We start from the raw sequence: 19,816 nt of genomic DNA on the forward strand, positions 1-19,816 counted from the left end.
TGGAATCCCAAAAAAATAAACAATCATACCACAGATGGCTGCAGCACCAATCCCAGCTGCAGATGTCCCCTGCTGGCTCTACACCGAGAACTTGGCGATCAAAAACCACTGACCGCTCAGTTCTTAGTATTCAGTTTGCAGAGAGCCAGTGACTGTTAGTTACTGACTCTCAATTAAGCACTGGGCTGTGCAGGGGGTGGGAGTGGCTGGCTCAGTCTCTCAGCGTCTCGATAAGAGGATGCGCAAGCTGCCGGTCCAGGCATCTAGATGTATGCTGACTGTAAAGTCGGGATCTTAACAGAGCCTTTTCCGACGAGTGACGTCAGCCTACAGTGGGCTTTAGCCTACTGTTGGCTGAAAATGGATCACAGGAGTGCAAAACAAAGTGCACTCCTATGATCTATAGGAGAAGTAAGGTTAAAATATCTTTGGACATACTTCTCCTTTAAACATATTTGCTAATTAGTTTATCTCCATTATATGGGAGGTGATAGAATTAATAAAAAAAATAATTCTGCTTCCAGTTCAGCTCATGGGAACTGACAAGGACACAGCATTTCTGGCAAGATCAACAGGTATTTAATGGACTTGCTGAAAGTGTTTTAGCTTGAAAAAAGAGAACTGATATAACCACCACATTAATGGATTTGTAAACTGCAATAAATGTCATTTTTTGTTTCAGGCTTTGGATATCTTTTCAAATTAAAAATACATTACAGAAAAGTTACACATACAAACACATCAGTGTAGAAATCACTTGTTGCCCTGCTATCCATAAGGGGAGCCCCAATGTGCCTCAATAACAATTTTTTCCGGCAAAGTACACAGTCTGTAATACTCAAAACATGAGCAGTTTAAAGAAATATGCTTTATTATATTATAAAAGGTGCAAAACCGTTTTAAGCATAACATTTTCAGAACTTAATATAATAGGATCTTTTTAGACTTTCTGTATATTTTTGCTTGTTTCAAATCTTAATTGAAATTTACAACAATAGTGACATATTTCATTTACAGCGCAACAAAGTACATCCATTTGTGTAATATAACAAAAATATTGTTAAAGTTATACTGCTGGAAGTTTTAGCAGTTGAAATTCGATGGCTAGACTAATGCACAAAGCACTTACATCATTTTAAATACTGTACTCATGTTATTGTTAAACATTACATTTAAAGGGAAAACACAATATATTCCCATGTAATAAAATAACTAGCAATTTCCATCATGAAAATTCCAAAAAATCAAAGTGCTATCAAAGAAATATAATGGAAATTGCTAAAATATTATGTTATTTGGTATGCAGATATGAATTTTTGGTTGAGGAAAGAATACTGTTAATGCCAGATTGCCAAAGGCTGAACTGAAACAACTTTAAAGATTTAGGTACTAATAATATTTCCCAGGAGGTTATAATATATTAGAATTCATAAAAACAATATATTTACCTCTTGCTTTTATTCTTTACATTAAGGGTTTAATGATAGATGAGGTAGTGAAATTACAATTAGGCTGTGTTTGCTTGTAAGTGATCACACTGTAAACCACAACCACTTCATCTTTATGAAGACCACGTGTTGCATTATACAGTAATTCTTATGAACATGTAGGGCACATATCACAAAAGACTGTTTTAAGAAAGGGAATGCTGCTCCTAGAAAGATAAATCATTTATAGATTTCTTTTACATCTTGGGGGCCCTGGTGGCAAGATTTCTGGAGCTAAGTTCCCAGCTCCGACTACCTACCATGCTATTATAAAAGGCTGTCACTCTAAGGGTGTATTTTTTGTAAGCCATGAACCATAAATGGGAACATGAAGTGAACACAGGTTAGGGTCTTTCAACTAGTAGATTGCCCCTTAGGGGTCTATTTATATAAAAACATTTGCATAGCTATTCATCCAATGAAACCACGTATACAGTTGTTCTATGCAAACTAACCAGCTGTTGTGAGAATCGGGGAAAATTTAATGTTCTTAAGCTATTTTGTTATCTGGTCGATTATTTTTCAAATATTATGGGCAATATTAAAGATGGGTTTATTCATAGCGAACATAAAGTGCATTGGGAAAATACTGCATTCTGGCCAATGGATGGAGCTGAGGACCATAGGAATCAAACACACCTTAGTTAAAGAGATATTGATGTATATAAGAATAAGAACACTGGAGGGAATTTTCAAATAAATATTACTGTTACTACTACAGGATCCACATTTATTTTCAGATTCCCTCTAGCTATCTCTAGAATTCCTACATTTTATATCTTCTTACTAAGATGCATTACTTTTCTATGATATTCATTGTCATCTATGCAATAATGGTTTATGTTCGCAATTAGCTATTTAATCAGTTTGGTATGAATTAACCTATCTTTACTACTATTTGAAGAACAACTGACTAGAAGAGAAAATCACTTAAGGACGTTTCATTTTGCCCCATTTTCATAATAGCTTATTAGTTCACATAGAACAAATATACATGCAGTTTCACTGGATGAATAGCTATGCAATTTTCAGCAATATTTGTTTTGAGTAAATTGACCTTTTAAAGCACTGTATAGTGAAACAAACTGCATGTATAATACATGTATCAATGTATGTTATGTTTACCATGAACTTCATTTGATTGTGGTCCCTCATACAGACGCAGCAGGTGATAACTGCAGTGCCACATCTGTATGTAAAAACCATAGGAAAGTATTTATTAAATCAATTTTTTTAAAGAAAATATTCAATGTCAATCGTTCAGGTGTGTCAGTGTCTCTTGTAGTATTATAATATGCAACAATTCATTCATATACTACTCAGTGACATAAAAAGGAGTAGATGTGGCCAGCTTGGTTCCAAATAAAGATTTGGATGTGTCAACTAAACTATCAAATTGAAAGCTCAGTTTTGATTCTGTCAAGCTGACACTGTTAATCAGATCTAATTGAATTGAATTTGAAGGTATTGTGGGTACCTTTTTTTTAAACATGGAAACATATCAGTCATTCTGATTGGCTATATACAACTTCCGGTTAAACTGCATCAGTATAGCATCTTTGGCATAACTGGCACCCCAACCAGTAACTTTATTACGTTGAGACATCAAAATAGCCATAGTACAAGGCTAAATGGCTATCATCTAGCACCATCTGAATGCGGAGCTTTGTTGTTCAAAAGAGATGAGACTGTTGGCCTCAAAGTTAAATGTAAAACTCACACACGTGTAAACACATAACTTCACCCTTGCCCAACCATAAAAATTACTATGTATATGATTTGTAATATGTTTCATTCTTGTTTTGCTTACTATAAAATCTGTCTGCAATCCAATTTCTGTATTGGAAAAGTATGTGTAAATATTTTATATAACCCAACCAACTTCAATTTAAAGTGTTATAATAGTACTACACATGTGCACATATACTGTATATAATATATACACAGTATACATATACACACACATCATACATACACACCACTCTGTTTGTTAGTTTTCAAAACAAATAATAACCCTAATTATTATTTGCTAAATTTCACTTACAGCCTGACAAATGAATGCTATGCACCCATTGGCACAGTCAAGGTTAACTCATTTTTTATACACAGAAAGGTGCAGCCATACTTACAAATTATAAATGCATTATGTTTAAAGCATGAACCATGAATAAAAAAATAATAATCAACCACATCTTGTTTAATCAAATTTGACAGTTACTTTAAAAAAAGTTTATTTATATAGTATTCAAACTTGGGACATCCTTGCAGTTGACAGTCTAGACTTCTATAGTCTTATAAGTTATAAATCTTATAAGCTTTGGGATGCACAGTAGACAGAAGAATGCTGAAGGCCGGTCCTTATGTCATTAAGCTTGTTCAAGAAAGATACTCGTACTGTGCACCAGTTGAGATATGTCCTATCTAAAAGTTATTAACCTTACCTTTTTTAATATAAAAACAAATATGAATGGTGCTTAAAGAGACAGTCTTCCCATAGGTGATATGTGCATTTAAAGTGGCTGTAAACCCTTTTTGGTGACTAGAATAAGGCTTACCTATAGGTAGTGGAAATATCTGCTAAATGTGCACCGTTAAGGAGAGATTTCACTTGTAGTGTGCCAATGTCGTCATTGGCACATGTGCTGTGAACAAACGGACCACTGTGCCACTTGCGCGGGAGTGATGTCACATGACTACAGCCAGTCACAGAGCCGGAGTCTGTGGCCCCGGAAGGAAGAGGGGCAAAGATTGACGTGGCCTGCTCAGGGGACACTGCAGGCTTTGTTTGCAGGTAAGTGTCATATAAGGGGCTAGTATGTGATGCATACTAGCCCATTATGCTTTTCATTTGCAGGCCTTGCGAGGCGCAAAAGAGGAAGTAAAATCCATTGGGGTTTACTTCCTCTTTAAGGTATTTAAAGCATGTTGTTTACCTGTAAACATCGAAAAACCCTGAGACTACTGCTGGGTGTGCAATCTTGGATATGATGTCAATAGTTATTCGACACTCCCAATAAAGGAGAGGGTTGTGATTTGCAAGAAGGGAGGGGGCTTTGCTATGGAATTTTTCAAATAAGCATTTAAAATATTTAACTTTTCTGTGCTTTTACCTGCATGTTTAGGCTGGTGAAAGTCTCTAATAACTTCTTGAGCATAATTGGTTTACACAGCAAAACTGGGTTCTCCCTAGAAAACCTGGGGAAATCTGTTCAATTTATTTTGTGCAGCCTGCCAGCTAACAAAAATAACCTGACCATCTATATGCAGCCTAACTCCTAACAAAATGTCTTCTTTTTTAGTTTTGGATAGTGTTGGGAGGAGTTAGGCCGCGTACACACGCGGGGACTTGTTCGCTCAACTTTGTCCGTCAAACAGTTTCAGCGGACAGTCCGCTCAAAATTAGCATGGACGGACTTGCCCACACACGACGAACGAACAGTCCGCTGAAACCGTGCGCGATGACGTGAACGGCACGTACGACGGGACTAGAAAACGACGTCCTATACACTGCAATGCAAACTTCGGCCTGTAAATCCTTTCTGAGCATGCGCGGAACTTAGTTTGACGAACAAGCCTACACACGAGGGGACTGTTCGCTGAAACTTTGTTTCAGCGGACAGTTTTTCGGAATTTCCGAAAAACTTTGTTCAGCAGACTGTCCGCTGAAACTGTCCGCTGAAAGCCCACACACGAGCGGACTGTCCGCCGAAACACTGTTCAGCGGACAAAGTTGAGCGAACAGTCCCCGCGTGTGTACCCGGCCTTACAATTTCTTTAAGGTTTTTAAAAACACCATTAGAAGTTCTAACCCTTCCTCACTGTCCTGGCAGGAAACGAGAGGGAAAACTCTTCAATGGGGACAAAACTGACAACGCAATCCTGACAAAAGCTAAATATAATAAATGAATAAACAAATAAATAATAAAATAAAGCGAATCACCATTCATGTAAATCATATGAATATGTAGCTGTTTGTTTTTGATTTTTATGTTTGGAAATTTTTAAAAAAGTAACTGCAATAAAGGTTCAAAAAATGTGAAATATCAGTTGCAGCACTGTAAGCCCTTGTACACACGGTCGGAGATTCCGACAACCAAATCCGTCTGAGTAATTCCGACGGATGAATTTCGGAAGAGGTCCGGAAGTGATGTTGCATACACACGATCGGACTAAATTGTCGGAAAATCCGATTGTACATAACGCGATGACGTTATTTCGTTACGATGGGACTACGTTCAGGCTAGTAGCCAATAGCTTTGGTCTAGGAATTTGATCTGAGCATGCGTGGCACTTTGTCCATCGGAGTAGGCTACACATGATCGGAGTATGTCCGATAGGAGCATTTTGTCGGAAAATTTTACCGGCAAGTTGGAAAACTTGGTCCGTCGGATATTGCGACGGAAACAGTCCGATGCAGACCACACACAGTCGTAATATCCGACAAAATGGTCCGATAGGACACATTCCGTTGGAATCTCTGACCGTGTGTACAAGGGCTAAGAATGTGAATCCCTAATAATCTACAGGACAGTTTGGTGTAAATTTTCAGATTGCACTAAGACTACAGAGAGTAAAAGGAAATGTGTGGCCCAAAAAAGTACCAGTTTAAAAAACCTGACACAGAGGCAAGGGTTTGTGAATGAGTAACGTATAAAAATAACCAAAACCATATCTCAGATGCATTTGTTCTGGTTAGGAAAGCTGTGAGTTAAACGAGTTGTCTTTTTTCTTTCTGGGATCCCAGTATAAAAACCTCTTCAGTGAAGATTCTCACTCTAATGTGTAATGCCTTTGGTCTGGCAAAGAAAGATGTTACCATTACAGAAGATGGGGAAGGGGGACTAGAACCTCCAAAGGGAACTGTCTATATTGAAGTACACAAGAGTTAAAAAAACAAGGGTGACCCAACCCGTATGGTATCAAAGATTTGACTTTTGTGTATTTTCCAGCTGGGCTAATTTTTTATTTAGCTGAAGTCTTAGGCAAAAAGTGTAAACGTTAATCTGTTTCATTAAGCTCATCTATACTGGAGTCCAATGCCAAAATTAAGTAGTTGGTGTGATTAAAAAACTACAAGCAAACTAAGTCTGACTGCACCTTTAATGTCATAAAAAATATTTTCCCATGTATCTATATATTTCAAGGTTGGATACAGCTACATAACACTTGTGCATTTTCAAAACCAGTTAAGAGAAAAATCTGGTTCAAGCACGACCCATGCAGTTTTATTTTTTCATGGCACTAGTAATGCCATTGTTAATTAATATAATTATCATGCATTCAAAGTTATTAAAAAGTATTGGGACATTGAAATTGTCAAGAAAATGCCAGTTTAATACACAGTATGTTACCTGGTCAAAAAGATATTGAAAATTTTCAAAAATGAGATTTCAAGCCCTGTATTTATTATTTCAAGAAAAGGGTATTTCTTTTAAAGCACAATTGAAAGATTAAAAACTATAAAGTTAGGTTGAATAGGGAGCTGAAAGCATAAAAGTGTCTTACCGTTGAGAACAGCATAACTGCTTCCTAGTGCTAGTCCTAAATCCTCTCCCCCCAAAGCAGGCTGCAGAGAGGACCGCTCTTATTGGTCTATAAACAACGGCCACTCTTCAGTGGTCTGAAGTGCAGCAAATACCCACCTGCCCACCAAGTCACAGATACACCTCTTCAATCAGCACTCATCATGAGCTTTACTGATTGGAGACTTCCAGCTATGGGTTTGACCTGTTGCAGATATGCTGCTGCTACCTCACAGATAGCAGTGGTCCTTTCTGCAACCTAGGATGAGGAGAAGAATTTAGAACTGGTGCTGAGAGTGCTTCCTGTTCACTATTCAAGCTATTGTATGTATTTTTTTTTTTGCTTGAACTTCAATTGGGTTTTAACTGTGTAATCAAAAGTGGAGAAGTCTTGCTCGTCTTTCTCCTGGTATGGCACAAGAGAGCTTTCGTCTCAGACAAAAGAGACCTTGTTTCTGCCCTTAAAGTAGTTGTGGATGTGTTAAACTTCTGCTTTCATCTCCTTTACATATTTTCCAATGTCTGTACAGATCTGTACGATGTTATTGCGCCTTAAGCACAATAACATTAAAATGACACTAAAAAATACAATACAGTAAATACAAGTTAATTCAGGAGAAAAGTAGTGCTTAGCAAATGCAAATATTGAAATCAGAAGGAACTTTTTTTTTTTAAATGTAATATCTTAAAGAAAGAGAAACACTAAAATGAAAATAAACATTGTTTTTTGCTATGTTCACTTATATTTTTTACTTATAGATTATCTTTACACAACTATTCATATGGTTATCCGTTAGAACCAATATGAATAAAATATTGAACAGCACAGTAATATTTTTTGCCAAAATATTTTTTTTTTTTACTAAAGCAATTATTGTAATAAATATTTTTTTTTATTTTTTATCTACAACTTTATAAATAATAACATTTTAAAAGTGCTGAATATTAAATTCAGAATACTCAGTAACCTCACTGTAAACATAAGCTATTCTTCTACTTTTAATTTATTGTTTATTTAAATGTAATATTACCTTAAATACCAACATAAGTAAACTATTTGCATAGGGAGCATATAATAGCCCTTTTAATCCATTTATCCTGATTTCTATGCAAGATACATATGTAAAATATTTTATGATACATGTTGTCATGTATGTTAAACATGCAAACAGAAAATCCAATCCTTCAAGTAAAAGATTCTAAGCCTGTGAAAAAATAAAATACAATATAAACTAATAAATAAAAGTAAAATAGAGGTAGTAATAAGTAAATAACTCTTGTCTGTTAACCAAATAAGGCCAGGTATGCCACTTAAAAGACATGCAATTAATACCTAAAGCAAATATTTTGGTATCACCACAGTGATATTAAATTCTGCAACATATGAAAGAATTTTAATACACTTTGCTTAACACAGGGCCTATACTCTGTCAAACAAATGATATATCTATATATCTATCTATCTATCTATCTATATATATATATATATATATATATATATATATATATATAGATATATAGATATATATATATATTGACAGCACTAGAAAATTTGCTGGTTTTTTGCCTTCCATCTAAACAATAATGGTTTGGTTTTAATGCTGGTTATTACAGTTCCTCACAAGGAGATATACAACTAGCTATACTAAATTTATGTATCTATTGAAAAAAAAAACGATTGTTCATCAAGCTTAAACCATGCATTCAAAGCTTTCTTACTCAGTAATACGAAAGACGGATGTTTCATTAAAAGGTTTCCAAATGCTACATATAGGTAAACTTTTTTTTATTAGATTTTATTTTTAAAATATTAAACTATTTTTGTTATTTACTTTTTTGCTGTAATACATTATGGTAAACAACACTATTAAAACTGGATGACCAGTTTTATTCAAATCAATGTATGTATATGACATCTGAAATGTACATAAAAATGCTACTTTCTCATAACAACAATAAACAATGTCAGCTCAAGAGTTTTGGTCATCCAGACATATATCCTTTTTTAAATGGTTTGTGCTTCTTTGACATTGCAAACTCTATAACAAAAATAAAAGCCGCAGTTTGGCAGTGAACATCTGAGAATTACAGCTTCTATCTCCTTCACTTCTACCAAAGGTTAACTTTTTTTATGTATTGGCTTTGCATAATCTTACTTCTAACACCAAAAAGCCATTTAAAGTTTACAGTAATCTTGTCAATACACATTGCCAACCAAGAAATGCAAACCATAGTTTGCTTCCATTTTGTTTCCAAAGTAACACTGTGTTCCACACAAAGTAGTGCTAAGTACATATTTGACGTATATTGCAACACGTGATTGGTGAGTAAAAGAGAAACTCATTTTTGCACATGCAGTATGAGATAACATAGTTTCTTTGTAGTCCGTCAAATAGATCATTGTTTTGTACACTTAAGTGAACTGTGTATAAGACAAACGTGGCAATTCCAGTGTTGTATATTTCTCAAACTCAAGCATGAAAGACCTTGGGAAATGGAGACAGAAAGCAGTATCTTTTTTTCTTTAAATGTATTCTTCACAGTAGCCTGAGTAGTGCACGACCAGAGTTCTCCAGGAACTCAGTGTCTGATGTTATTAAACTACGTTTTTTTGTTCTGTTTATAAAAGAAAAACATATTGTTTCTTTAGATGGTTCAGCTAAGAGTCAGTAGTGGAGCTTTCCATACTATCAAGAAAAGTCTTATATACTTGTGAGTTCAAAAACCTTGGAAACGAGTCTCTGTGCATCAGTGTGTAAATCTGAAGTTGAGCATCTTCATACATGTGTGGGTTTGGATCCAGTAAATTCCTGTTGATTACTTCCCGAACTCTGGAATCGAGACTGACCTGTAAACATAGACCGTTTCAGTAAACAGATTATAATGTAGACCAACATAGCTTGTGTGTGTATATAAATATATAACATTTTGATTTTGAAATTTATAGCTGCCTACAAATTGAACTAGGATGGACATTATTATTCACACTAAAATATAAAAATGTTTGTGTAGCCTTGATATATGTTATGGACCTGAGAAAAGGCCACACTAAGAATTATTTGTCCAGGTATAAATTTATTCCAATGAGAAATAAAGGAGGAAGTCAACACATTTTGGCTGCTTCAAAATCACCCCCTTCATCAGGGCTATATAAACATAACTAAACAAAATATATAAAAGATAAAGTATAAATAATGTATATTAAATGATACGTTTGCCTTTTTTTCTAAGTTCCAGCTCCCCTATGTACCAATATAGCATTAATGTACTTCTTTTGCAAAAATAAAACAGCTTTCCATTTATTCTACACACACTTACCTCACTCTCTTCATGGCTTTTTAAAAACACTTCTCCATTGCTTCTGCCTTACTTCCTGGACAGACTTTAGGTCACGACACAGGAAGGAATTGATCAGACGATCTCATTAGCACACACCCTGCATCATCTACCCTCCTACCTACCACCCATTTCCAGGTGCATAATTTTTAAATTTGAAACTAAATGGAAAGGCATGGTGACTGGTCTTTGTGGAGTAACAGAGGGCAGGGTGTGCATACTCAAGAATGAGCTTTGGGTATTAAGTGTGACATTTTGGAAGTGATGTGATCGGCTTCACACTAAAGACAGATGAAGGATCATGACTGTGTGAAGAAACATATGTTTCTATATGCATATTTTTATACACATTTTTATATGAATATAATTTTTGTTGTGTTTTATAGCCCTGATGAATGAGATGCTTTGGAGCCCCCTAAACACATTTGCACTATCTCCTATCTTAATTCCTGTTGAAATAAATGTATACCTGAGAAAGTAATTATTATTGTGATACATTAAACTCAGGTTTATTTGGTTACAAGCCAAGAAAACTGTGGAGATCCTCTGCCATGAAGAAACTGCCAGCCCAGAATCCAGACACCCTGTGCAAAAACTGCCATAAATCCCTTTACTGATAGGATAGCCCCAGTATCTTCCTTCATTTCCATGTCATGAGAAATGTTTTTTTTAAACAAACATGGATTTACACTTTAAGGTAAGGTATAAAAGAGCTAAATAGACAAAGAGGCATTTTATCATTATTCAATGTTTACTTAAATCTTGCAGTTTATAGTGAAGCTAAGTAATACATGTGCTAACAATTCTAAAAATATTTGTAATTATGTGCAAATAATCTTGTCACACAGACACCCCTGTCATATAACATAGCCAGTATCTAGCCCTCTACTGCAGCCTAAGGAAGGTCCTAGACAGTGTGAATTTCCTTCTTGCCAGTTTCAAAGCCCTCCAAAGAGACTCCACTAACAATAAAGAAAAGGACATGTCCACGGAGGTAGGCACAGATGCTGCAGCATTCTACTTCTTTTGAAAATTACCCCATTACTACATTTCCTACCACAAGTTAACCTGTGGCAGATGCAACAATGAAAAATATGCTGCTCTCTTTTACAGAGAGATGTTATTCTATGGGTCCAATTCTTCCAGGTTAAATAACTCCTAACAGCCTTCTGACGTCCAGATCAACTTCCTGAAAAAGCCTCCAAACGTCAACTTCTCCTAGAACTGTTGCAGTTCCCGCTACAGCAGCAAAATAACCTACTCTCTATTACGAAGGCTTTAAGAAATCATAATATTCCATATTAATGGAAATATCCAGCAAAACTAGAGGTAACCAATAAGGTCTCCACTTCCTACATAGTCTCATTAGAAGAAGGGCTGACACTCTTGAGGCAATGGGATATACTTGCCGATCGATCACCTGGCGAACGCTTCCATTGAGTGCTGCCCAAAGCAGCTCCTGACTGGCAAACCACATGCACCTAGCAATCCACGTTAGGATAACTGGGTGGGTTATTTTGTCTACTTTGCAAACAATGGGGGTGATTTACGAAAGGCAAATCCACTTTGCAGTACAAGTGTAAACTACAAGTGCAAAGTGCACTTTAAATTGCACTGAAAGTGCAGTCGCTGTGAAAATCTGAGGGGTAGTTCTGAAATGAGGGGAAGCTCTGCTGATTTTATCATCCAATCATGTGCAAGCTAAAGTGCTGGTTTTTTTTTCTTGCATGTCCCCCTCGGATCTACAGCGACTGCACTTCCAAGTGCACTTTCAGCGCAATTTCAAGTGCATTTTGCACTTGTAGTTTGCACTTGTATTGCAAAGTAGATTTACCTTTCATAAATAACCCCCAATGTGCCTATAGGCTGTGAGTGAGGCCTATCATTAAAAAAGGAGGATAATTGGTATTATTATTGCAAGTGCACTTTCAGTGCACTTGCAGTGCAAAGTGGATTTACCTTTAGTAAATAACCCCCAGAGTGTACCTAAATTTGAAAAAAAGTCACCGTAGTCTGACTGAGGGGAAGTGGAAAGGGATGGCGACTGGTCTTTGTGGAGTAACAGAGGGCAGGATGTGCACCCCACACTATATAAGGCTGCTTACAGAGCAGCCATGTGTAGTATTGTTGGTGTGGACAGAGAGATAGCTTGAGTTAGATTAAGCAGGCAGGTTATTCAGTTAGTGGCAGTGTATTTGAGATATATATATATATATATATATATATATATATATATATATATATATACACTCTGCATTTAGCATAGACTATATATTCAGTGTTTACTCAATATTCAGTCAGTGCAGGCAGTGTATTAATATATATATATATATATATATATATATATATATATATATATATATATATAAAAGAGGTGTATTTTAAAAGGCCTATAATGCACCGCTCAGCGTCAAATTCAGCCCACCAATAATGTTAAAATATATATCGTATACATGTATCCCCTCTAGTTATTGTGAGGTAAAAAGAGGGTGAAGGATGAGCAGCCATTTAAAAAGAATAAGAGAATTATGTAGCAAGTAGTATAAAAATGAATCAGTCCAGTTACTGTAGATTTCAATACTAAAACAGCGCTCAGAATAAAATATAGTCCAAAGTAAAACCATATAATAGGATAAAAGTATTTTTATGTGCAGTATAGGTGATGATAGTGGTTCAATCAGCGTTGCAGGGTGATACTGGTTTTTATTCCAAGTGTTGCTAAAAATGCCATCCACCAGAGTTTCATAGGATTTCACCACGTGTAACACATCCCCTTAGGGGGTTAAACTCACCAGACAAAGCTGATAAAAATGCCTTTAAGAAGGTATTCCCTCAATAGGTTACCACATTTCCATTATCATCCACTAGGGTCCAGCTTTCAAATGTGCTCCATAAACGTCATAAAATATAGAGAAGAGTTGCATAATTCTATTTTATTTTTCAACGTTAGTCACACAAGTTAAAAGACCCTCCTATAGTAATCAAGTGCAAAGTGCACTTTAAAGTGCACTGAAAGTGCACTTGAAAGTGCAGTCGCTGTGAAAATCTGAGGGGTAGTTCTGAAATGAGGGGAAGCTCTGCTGATTTTATCATCCAATCATGTGCAAGCTAAAGTGCTGGTTTTTTTTTCTTGCATGTCCCCCTCGGATCTACAGCGACTGCACTTCCAAGTGCACTTTCAGCGCAATTTCAAGTGCATTTTGCACTTGTAGTTTGCACTTGTATTGCAAAGTAGATTTACCTTTCATGAATAACCCCCAATGTGCCTATAGGCTGTGAGTGAGGCCTATCATTAAAAAAGGAGGATAATTGGTATTATTATTGCAAGTGCACTTTCAGTGCACTTGCAGTGCAAAGTGGATTTACCTTTAGTAAATAACCCCCAGAGTGTACCTAAATTTGAAAAAAGTCATCGTAGTCTGACTGAGGGGAAGTGGAAAGGGATGGTGACTGGTCTTTGTGGAGTAACAGAGGGCAGGATGTGCACCCCACACTATATAAGGCTGCTTACAGAGCAGCCATGTGTAGTATTGTTGGTGTGGACAGAGAGATAGCTTGAGTTAAGCCACGTACACACGGGCGGACTGTCTGGCCAACTTAGTCCGTCAGACAATCCGACGGACAGTCCGTCATACTTTCGAATGAACGGACTTGACCACACACACCACTTTTTGAGCGGACTAATACGGCGTACTAAGTCCGCCATACTATCCGCCCTACTTTTGAAATGAACGGACTTGCCCACACACGCGGAGGAAAGTCCGCTCATTTCGAGCACGTCTCCAGGTAGGCAGGGCCCGCGAAGGAGACGTCGCTGACCCCGCCGCCTGGTATGGACTTAAAGGGGAACTCCAACGCCGAAAAAAATCGGTGTGGGGGTCCCCCCCAAGTCCACAACAGACCCTTGTCCGAGCACGCTACCCGGCCGGCCAGGAAAGGGGGGCGAGCGAGCGCCCCCCTCCTAAACCGTACCAGGCCGCGTGCCCTCAACATGGGGGGGTGCCTTGGGGAAGGGGGGGCCGCGCGGCCCCCCCACCCCAAAGCACCTTGTCCCCATGTTGATGAGGACAAGGGCCTCTTCCCGACAACCCTGGCCGTTGGTTGTCGGGGTCTGCGGGCGGGGGGCTTATCGGAATCCGGGAGCCCCCTTTAATAAGGGGGCCCCCGGATACCGGCCCCCCACCCTATGTGAATGAGTATGGGGTACAATGTACCCCTACCCATTCACCTGTAAAATAAAAGTACCAAAAAAAACACAACACACGAGATAAAATACTTTATTGCACAGCTCTGTGGGTCTTCCGTCTTCGGGGGTCTTCTCGCCGGACTCCTCCGCTATCTTCTTGTAGCTCTTTTGCTAGCGGAGGAGTCCGGCTTTCTTCCTCGCCGCCAGCCTCTTCTCCCGACTTCGGGGGTCTTGTCCCCCTCTTCGGTTCTTCTGCCGGGCCATCGCGCCTTCTTATAGCTCTTTTACAGGCGGTGGCCCGGTCTTCTGTCGCCGCCCCCACCGCCGCCGCCTTCCGTTCTTCTTCTTCTTCTTCTCCAGGAGATGTTGCCTCGACGATCTCTCCAGCCGGAATGCCAGGGACGCACCGTGCGGCCACTTATAGAGGGACAAGGGGCGGTGTCACATGGCTTTATGTCACATGGGTTGGTGTCACATGGTGACCCCGCCCCCTTACGATGTCATAGTCCCCATGTGACATCAACCCATGTGACCAACCCATGTGACATAAAGCCATGTGACACCGCCCCTTGTCCCTATATAAGTGGCCGCGCAGTGCGTCCCTGGCATTCTGGCCGGAGAGATCGTCGAGGCAACATCTCCTGGAGAAGAAGAAAAAGAAGAAGAAGAACGGAAGGCGGCGGCGGAGACAGAAGATCGGGCCACCGCCTGTAAAAGAGCTATAAGAAGGCGCGGTGGCCCGGCAGAAGAACCGAAGAGGGGGACAAGACCCCGAAGTCGGGAGAAGAGGCCGGCGGCGAGGAAGAAAGCCGGACTCCCCGCTAGCAAAAGAGCTACAAGAAAATAGCGGAGGAGTCCGGCGAGAAGACCCCCGAAGACGGAAGACCCCCGGAGCTGTGCAATAAAGTATTTTATCTCGTGTGTTGTGTTTTTTTTGGTACTTTTATTTTACAGGTGAATGGGTAGGGGTACATTGTACCCCATACTCATTCACATAGGGTGGGGGGCCGGTATCCGGGGGCCCCCTTATTAAAGGGGGCTCCCGGATTCCGATAAGCCCCCCGCCCGCAGACCCCGACAACCAACGGCCAGGGTTGTCGGGAAGAGGCCCTTGTCCTCATCAACATGGGGACAAGGTGCTTTGGGGTGGGGGGCCGCGCGCCCCCCCCTTCCCCAAGGCACCCCCCATGTTGAGGGCACGCGGCCTGGTACGGTTTAGGAGGGGGGCGCTCGCTCGCCCCCCTTTCCTGGCCGGCCGGGTAGCGTGCTCGGACAAGGGTCTGTTGTGGACTTGGGGGGGACCCCCATGCCGATTTTTTTCGGCGTTGGGGTTCCCCTTTAAGTCCATACCAGGCGTCGGGGCCAGCGACGTCTCCTTCGCGGGCCCCGCCTACCTGGATACCCGCTCGAAATGAGTGGACTTTTCTCCGGGCGGGAAAAGTCCGCTCATTTCAAAAGTACGGCGGACTGGCATACACACGGGCGGATTGTCCGCCGAAATGCGAGTACGACGGACAGTATTTCGAACATTCCAAAATACTTAGTCCGCCATACTGCACGCTGAAAAAGTCTGCTGAAGCCCACACACGAGCGGACTGTCCGCTGAAATGTGTTTCGGCGGACTAAGTAGGCCATACAGTCCGCCCATGTGTACGCGGCTTTAGATTAAGCAGGCAGGTTATTCAGTTAGTGGCAGTGTATTTGAGATATATATATATACACTCTGCATTTAGCATAGACTATATATTCAGTGTTTACTCAATATTCAGTCAGTGCAGGCAGTGTATTAATATATATATATATATATATATATATATATATATATATATATATATATATATATATATATATATATATATAAGAGGTGTATTTTAAAAGGCCTATAATGCACAGCTCAGCGTCAAATTCAGCCCACCAATAATGTTAAAATATATATCGTATACATGTATCCCCTCTAGTTATTGTGAGGTAAAAAGAGGGTGAAGGATGAGCAGCCATTTAAAAAGAATAAGAGAATTATGTAGCAAGTAGTATAAAAATGAATCAGTCCAGTTACTGTAGATTTCAATACTAAAACAGCGCTCAGAATAAAATATAGTCCAAAGTAAAACCATATAATAGTGATAAAAGTATTTTTATGTGCAGTATAGGTGATGATAGTGGTTCAATCAGCGTTGCAGGGTGATACTGGTTTTTATTCCAAGTGTTGCTATAATGCCATCCACCAGAGTTTCATAGGATTTCACCACGTGTAACACATCCCCTTAGGGGGTTAAACTCACCAGACAAAGCTGATAAAAATGCCTTTAAGAAGGTATTCCCTCAATAGGTTACCACATTTCCATTATCATCCACTAGGGTCCAGCTTTCAAATGTGCTCCATAAACATCATAAAATATAGAGAAGTGTTGCATAATTCTATTTTATTTTTCAACGTTAGTCACACAAGTTAAAAGACCCTCCTATAGTAATCTACGTACATTAATCAAGAAATAGTTCAGCATTTGAAAAAATGTAGTGCTCTATCACCGTTTCCTGTCGTCCAGCGCGTCCGCATGTGTCTCCTTGCTGACGCTACCAAACACTTCCTGGACCTGGTTAGCGGTGGAGCGCAATCGTCACTTCCCTAGGCTAGGGAAATCATTGCAGATTCTGCATGGGGGATGCCTGAGTGATCGAGGTGGTCAGAGCTGTGCTGGATTCTGGCGTGCTGAACGGTGGCCAAAGGCCACAATGTATCAAACGACGTTCCCGGAAGTGACGATTGCGCTCCACCGCTAACCAGGTCCAGGAAGTGTTTGGTAGTGTCAGCAAGGAGACACATGCGGACGCGCTGGATGACAGGAAATGGTGATAGAGCACTAACTTTTTTCAAATGCTGAACTATTTCTTGATTGATGTACGTAGATTAAAAAAGTAAGGGGTGGTGTTGCGCTCCTTGTATAAGATTATATATTATCCTATATGTGGAATTATCAGCTAGTGATTATAGCTAGAGAACATACATCAAAAAATAAAGTGCAAATGTGTAGATATCATATACCAAAATAATATCATAAATAAATAAATACGTTAAAGAGGGACATAGATGTTCATCTTAAAATTCCTAATGTGCAAAAATCTTTAAAAAAAATATATAAAATGTATATCCAACATGTGCAAAATTGCATAAAAATATATCAGTGAGTAAGTGATATGTGATTTCAAAATTATACAGTAACTATTTCATCAAGGAGAGATCCGTAAAAAATTAAATATATATATAAATATATAAACAGAAAAAAAAAAATAGAGAAAATATATATAAATAAATGAATAGAAAACTTAAAGTAAATTGAGTGTATCAAGTCTCTTAGTGCAAATATTGGACGTATGTTTCTTGGTCCAGTGTGCAACAGTAGTGCAGATGTGGAAGTGTTTCACAAGAACACTTTGTGCTGCTATCCTGATATTCAGTGGTACTGTGCCTTTAAGTGATAAGATATGGGTCTTCAGTGTCACTGACACCCGTGGCTAAAATAAATGATTACCTTACTGCTGTAAGGTACACAGCATGTAGTAAGATTTAAAGGAATGGATCCCTTCGGATCGGTCTTTTCCTAGGCGTTCCTATGGAGTAAAGCCAGGGGGAGGGTCCTTTCTTTGCCTTTCCGCTGGGCGTCAGTAACTTGAATCACTCAGGTAGATACTCAATGTATTAGAGAGAAGATAAAGAGAGGCCTACCATGGTGCAGTATGTTGCAAAAAATATTGGCCTTTATTCAAATAAAACAATAAAAAACTCACATTTTCTTAATGTCAGTAGTACACTGTAAAAACGAGCGCCGAGCTCGTACCTATGCGTCTGTTCCGGTGTCTCGATTGCCTCTGGTATCCTACGCGTTACGTCACATTTGTGTATAGATATAATATAATAATGTATGTACGTATATTACTATAGGGGGGTCTTTTAACTTGTGTGACTAACGTTGAAAAATAAAATAAAATTACGCTATGTACAACTCTTCTCTATATTTTATGACGTTTATGGAGCACATTTGACAGCTGGACCCTAGTGGATGATAATGGAAATGTGGTAACCTATTGAGGGAATACCTCCTTAAAGGCGTTTTTATCAGCTTTGTCTGGTGAGTTTAACCCCCTAAGGGGATGTGTTACACGTGGTGAAATCCTATGAAACTCTGGTGGATGGCATTATAGCAACACTTGGAATAAAAACCAGTATCACCCTGCAACGCTGATTGAACCACTATCATCACCTATACTGCACATAAAAAGACTTTTATCACTATTATATGGTTTTACTTTGGACTATATTTTATTCTGAGCGCTGTTTTAGTATTGAAATCTACAGTAACTGGACTGATTCATTTTTATACTACTTGATACATATATATACTGTATATATATACAGTATATATATATATATATATATATATATATATACAGTCTTGTGTATATATATTTAGTATATGTATATTTATATATATACTGTAACATTGGGGGATGTCTAGCTCAGTGGTAGATGCATTTTCAGTGAGTTTCCAGCCAACAGGAACTTTAGTTTAAGGGCGTGGTAGCCCACTTTTATTGAAAGTAAACAAAAAGGAAAATTCATACATTCATTTGGTTGCCCACACCGGGGTTCTTCTCAAAAAATAACAACATATAAAAAATACCAATCCACCTGGCTCTTAAGGCTCACTCAGACTTGCTGCTCAGGCCTTCCACTTCAGGCTCTCATCTGTCTCCTTCAGACTATTCCTTTGCCAACACCGTCCATATAGATAGCAGCCCCTCACTTCTCTGATCCTCAGACTTGGGTCTCTGGCTTTCACTGTGCACACATGCACTCTCTGAACTCCTCGGGAAGGTGGAGCCCAGAACCCTGGCCCTGACTCTACTATCAGGCCCACACACACCTGAACAATCAGTGTTATGGTGAGTCTCAAAACACAGACCCAGGACTGGGGATTTCATCCCACCCAGATCTCTAAGAAATCCCCAGGCTCGAGGTCCCAAAGTTAACTTAAGCAAATAATGAGGAAACTGAAAAGCCAGTTTCCTGCAAAACAAGAAAATACACTGGAGCTCCTCAACCTGTCTTTTTGAAAATCCTGTATTTATACACTGGTGGGTTACCACTCTACCACATATCCCCCCTTGGTTTCGACCCAGAGGGAGGAACACACCAATACAACCTCCTCACCTTGGCATGACCATGCAAGCTACCACCCACCCTTCATGTCCCCCTGCTGCCTTTACTCGGGCTCTACAAAGACACT

At 39.0% G+C, this 19,816-nt stretch overlaps 1 protein-coding gene across 2 annotated transcripts in view; it reads right to left on the minus strand.

Annotated features, from left to right (window-relative positions):
* Window positions 1-850: 850 nt before the first annotated feature.
* The window catches only part of RGS17 (regulator of G protein signaling 17), a 195,388-nt gene continuing 176,422 nt past the window's right edge, over window positions 851-19,816 (minus strand). For both annotated transcript variants that reach the window (XM_077486289.1, XM_077486288.1), the window contains exon 5: window positions 851-9,857. In XM_077486289.1, the coding sequence (XP_077342415.1) occupies window positions 9,669-9,857 (189 nt within the window). In that variant the 3' untranslated portion in view covers window positions 851-9,668. The remainder of the gene's footprint in view (window positions 9,858-19,816) is intronic.

The sequence above is a fragment of the Lithobates pipiens genome, unplaced genomic scaffold (assembly GCF_037356315.1).
Source record: "Lithobates pipiens isolate NorthernLeopardFrog02 unplaced genomic scaffold, aLitPip1_a1.2 Scaffold_18, whole genome shotgun sequence".
Lineage (NCBI taxonomy): Eukaryota > Metazoa > Chordata > Amphibia > Anura > Ranidae > Lithobates > Lithobates pipiens.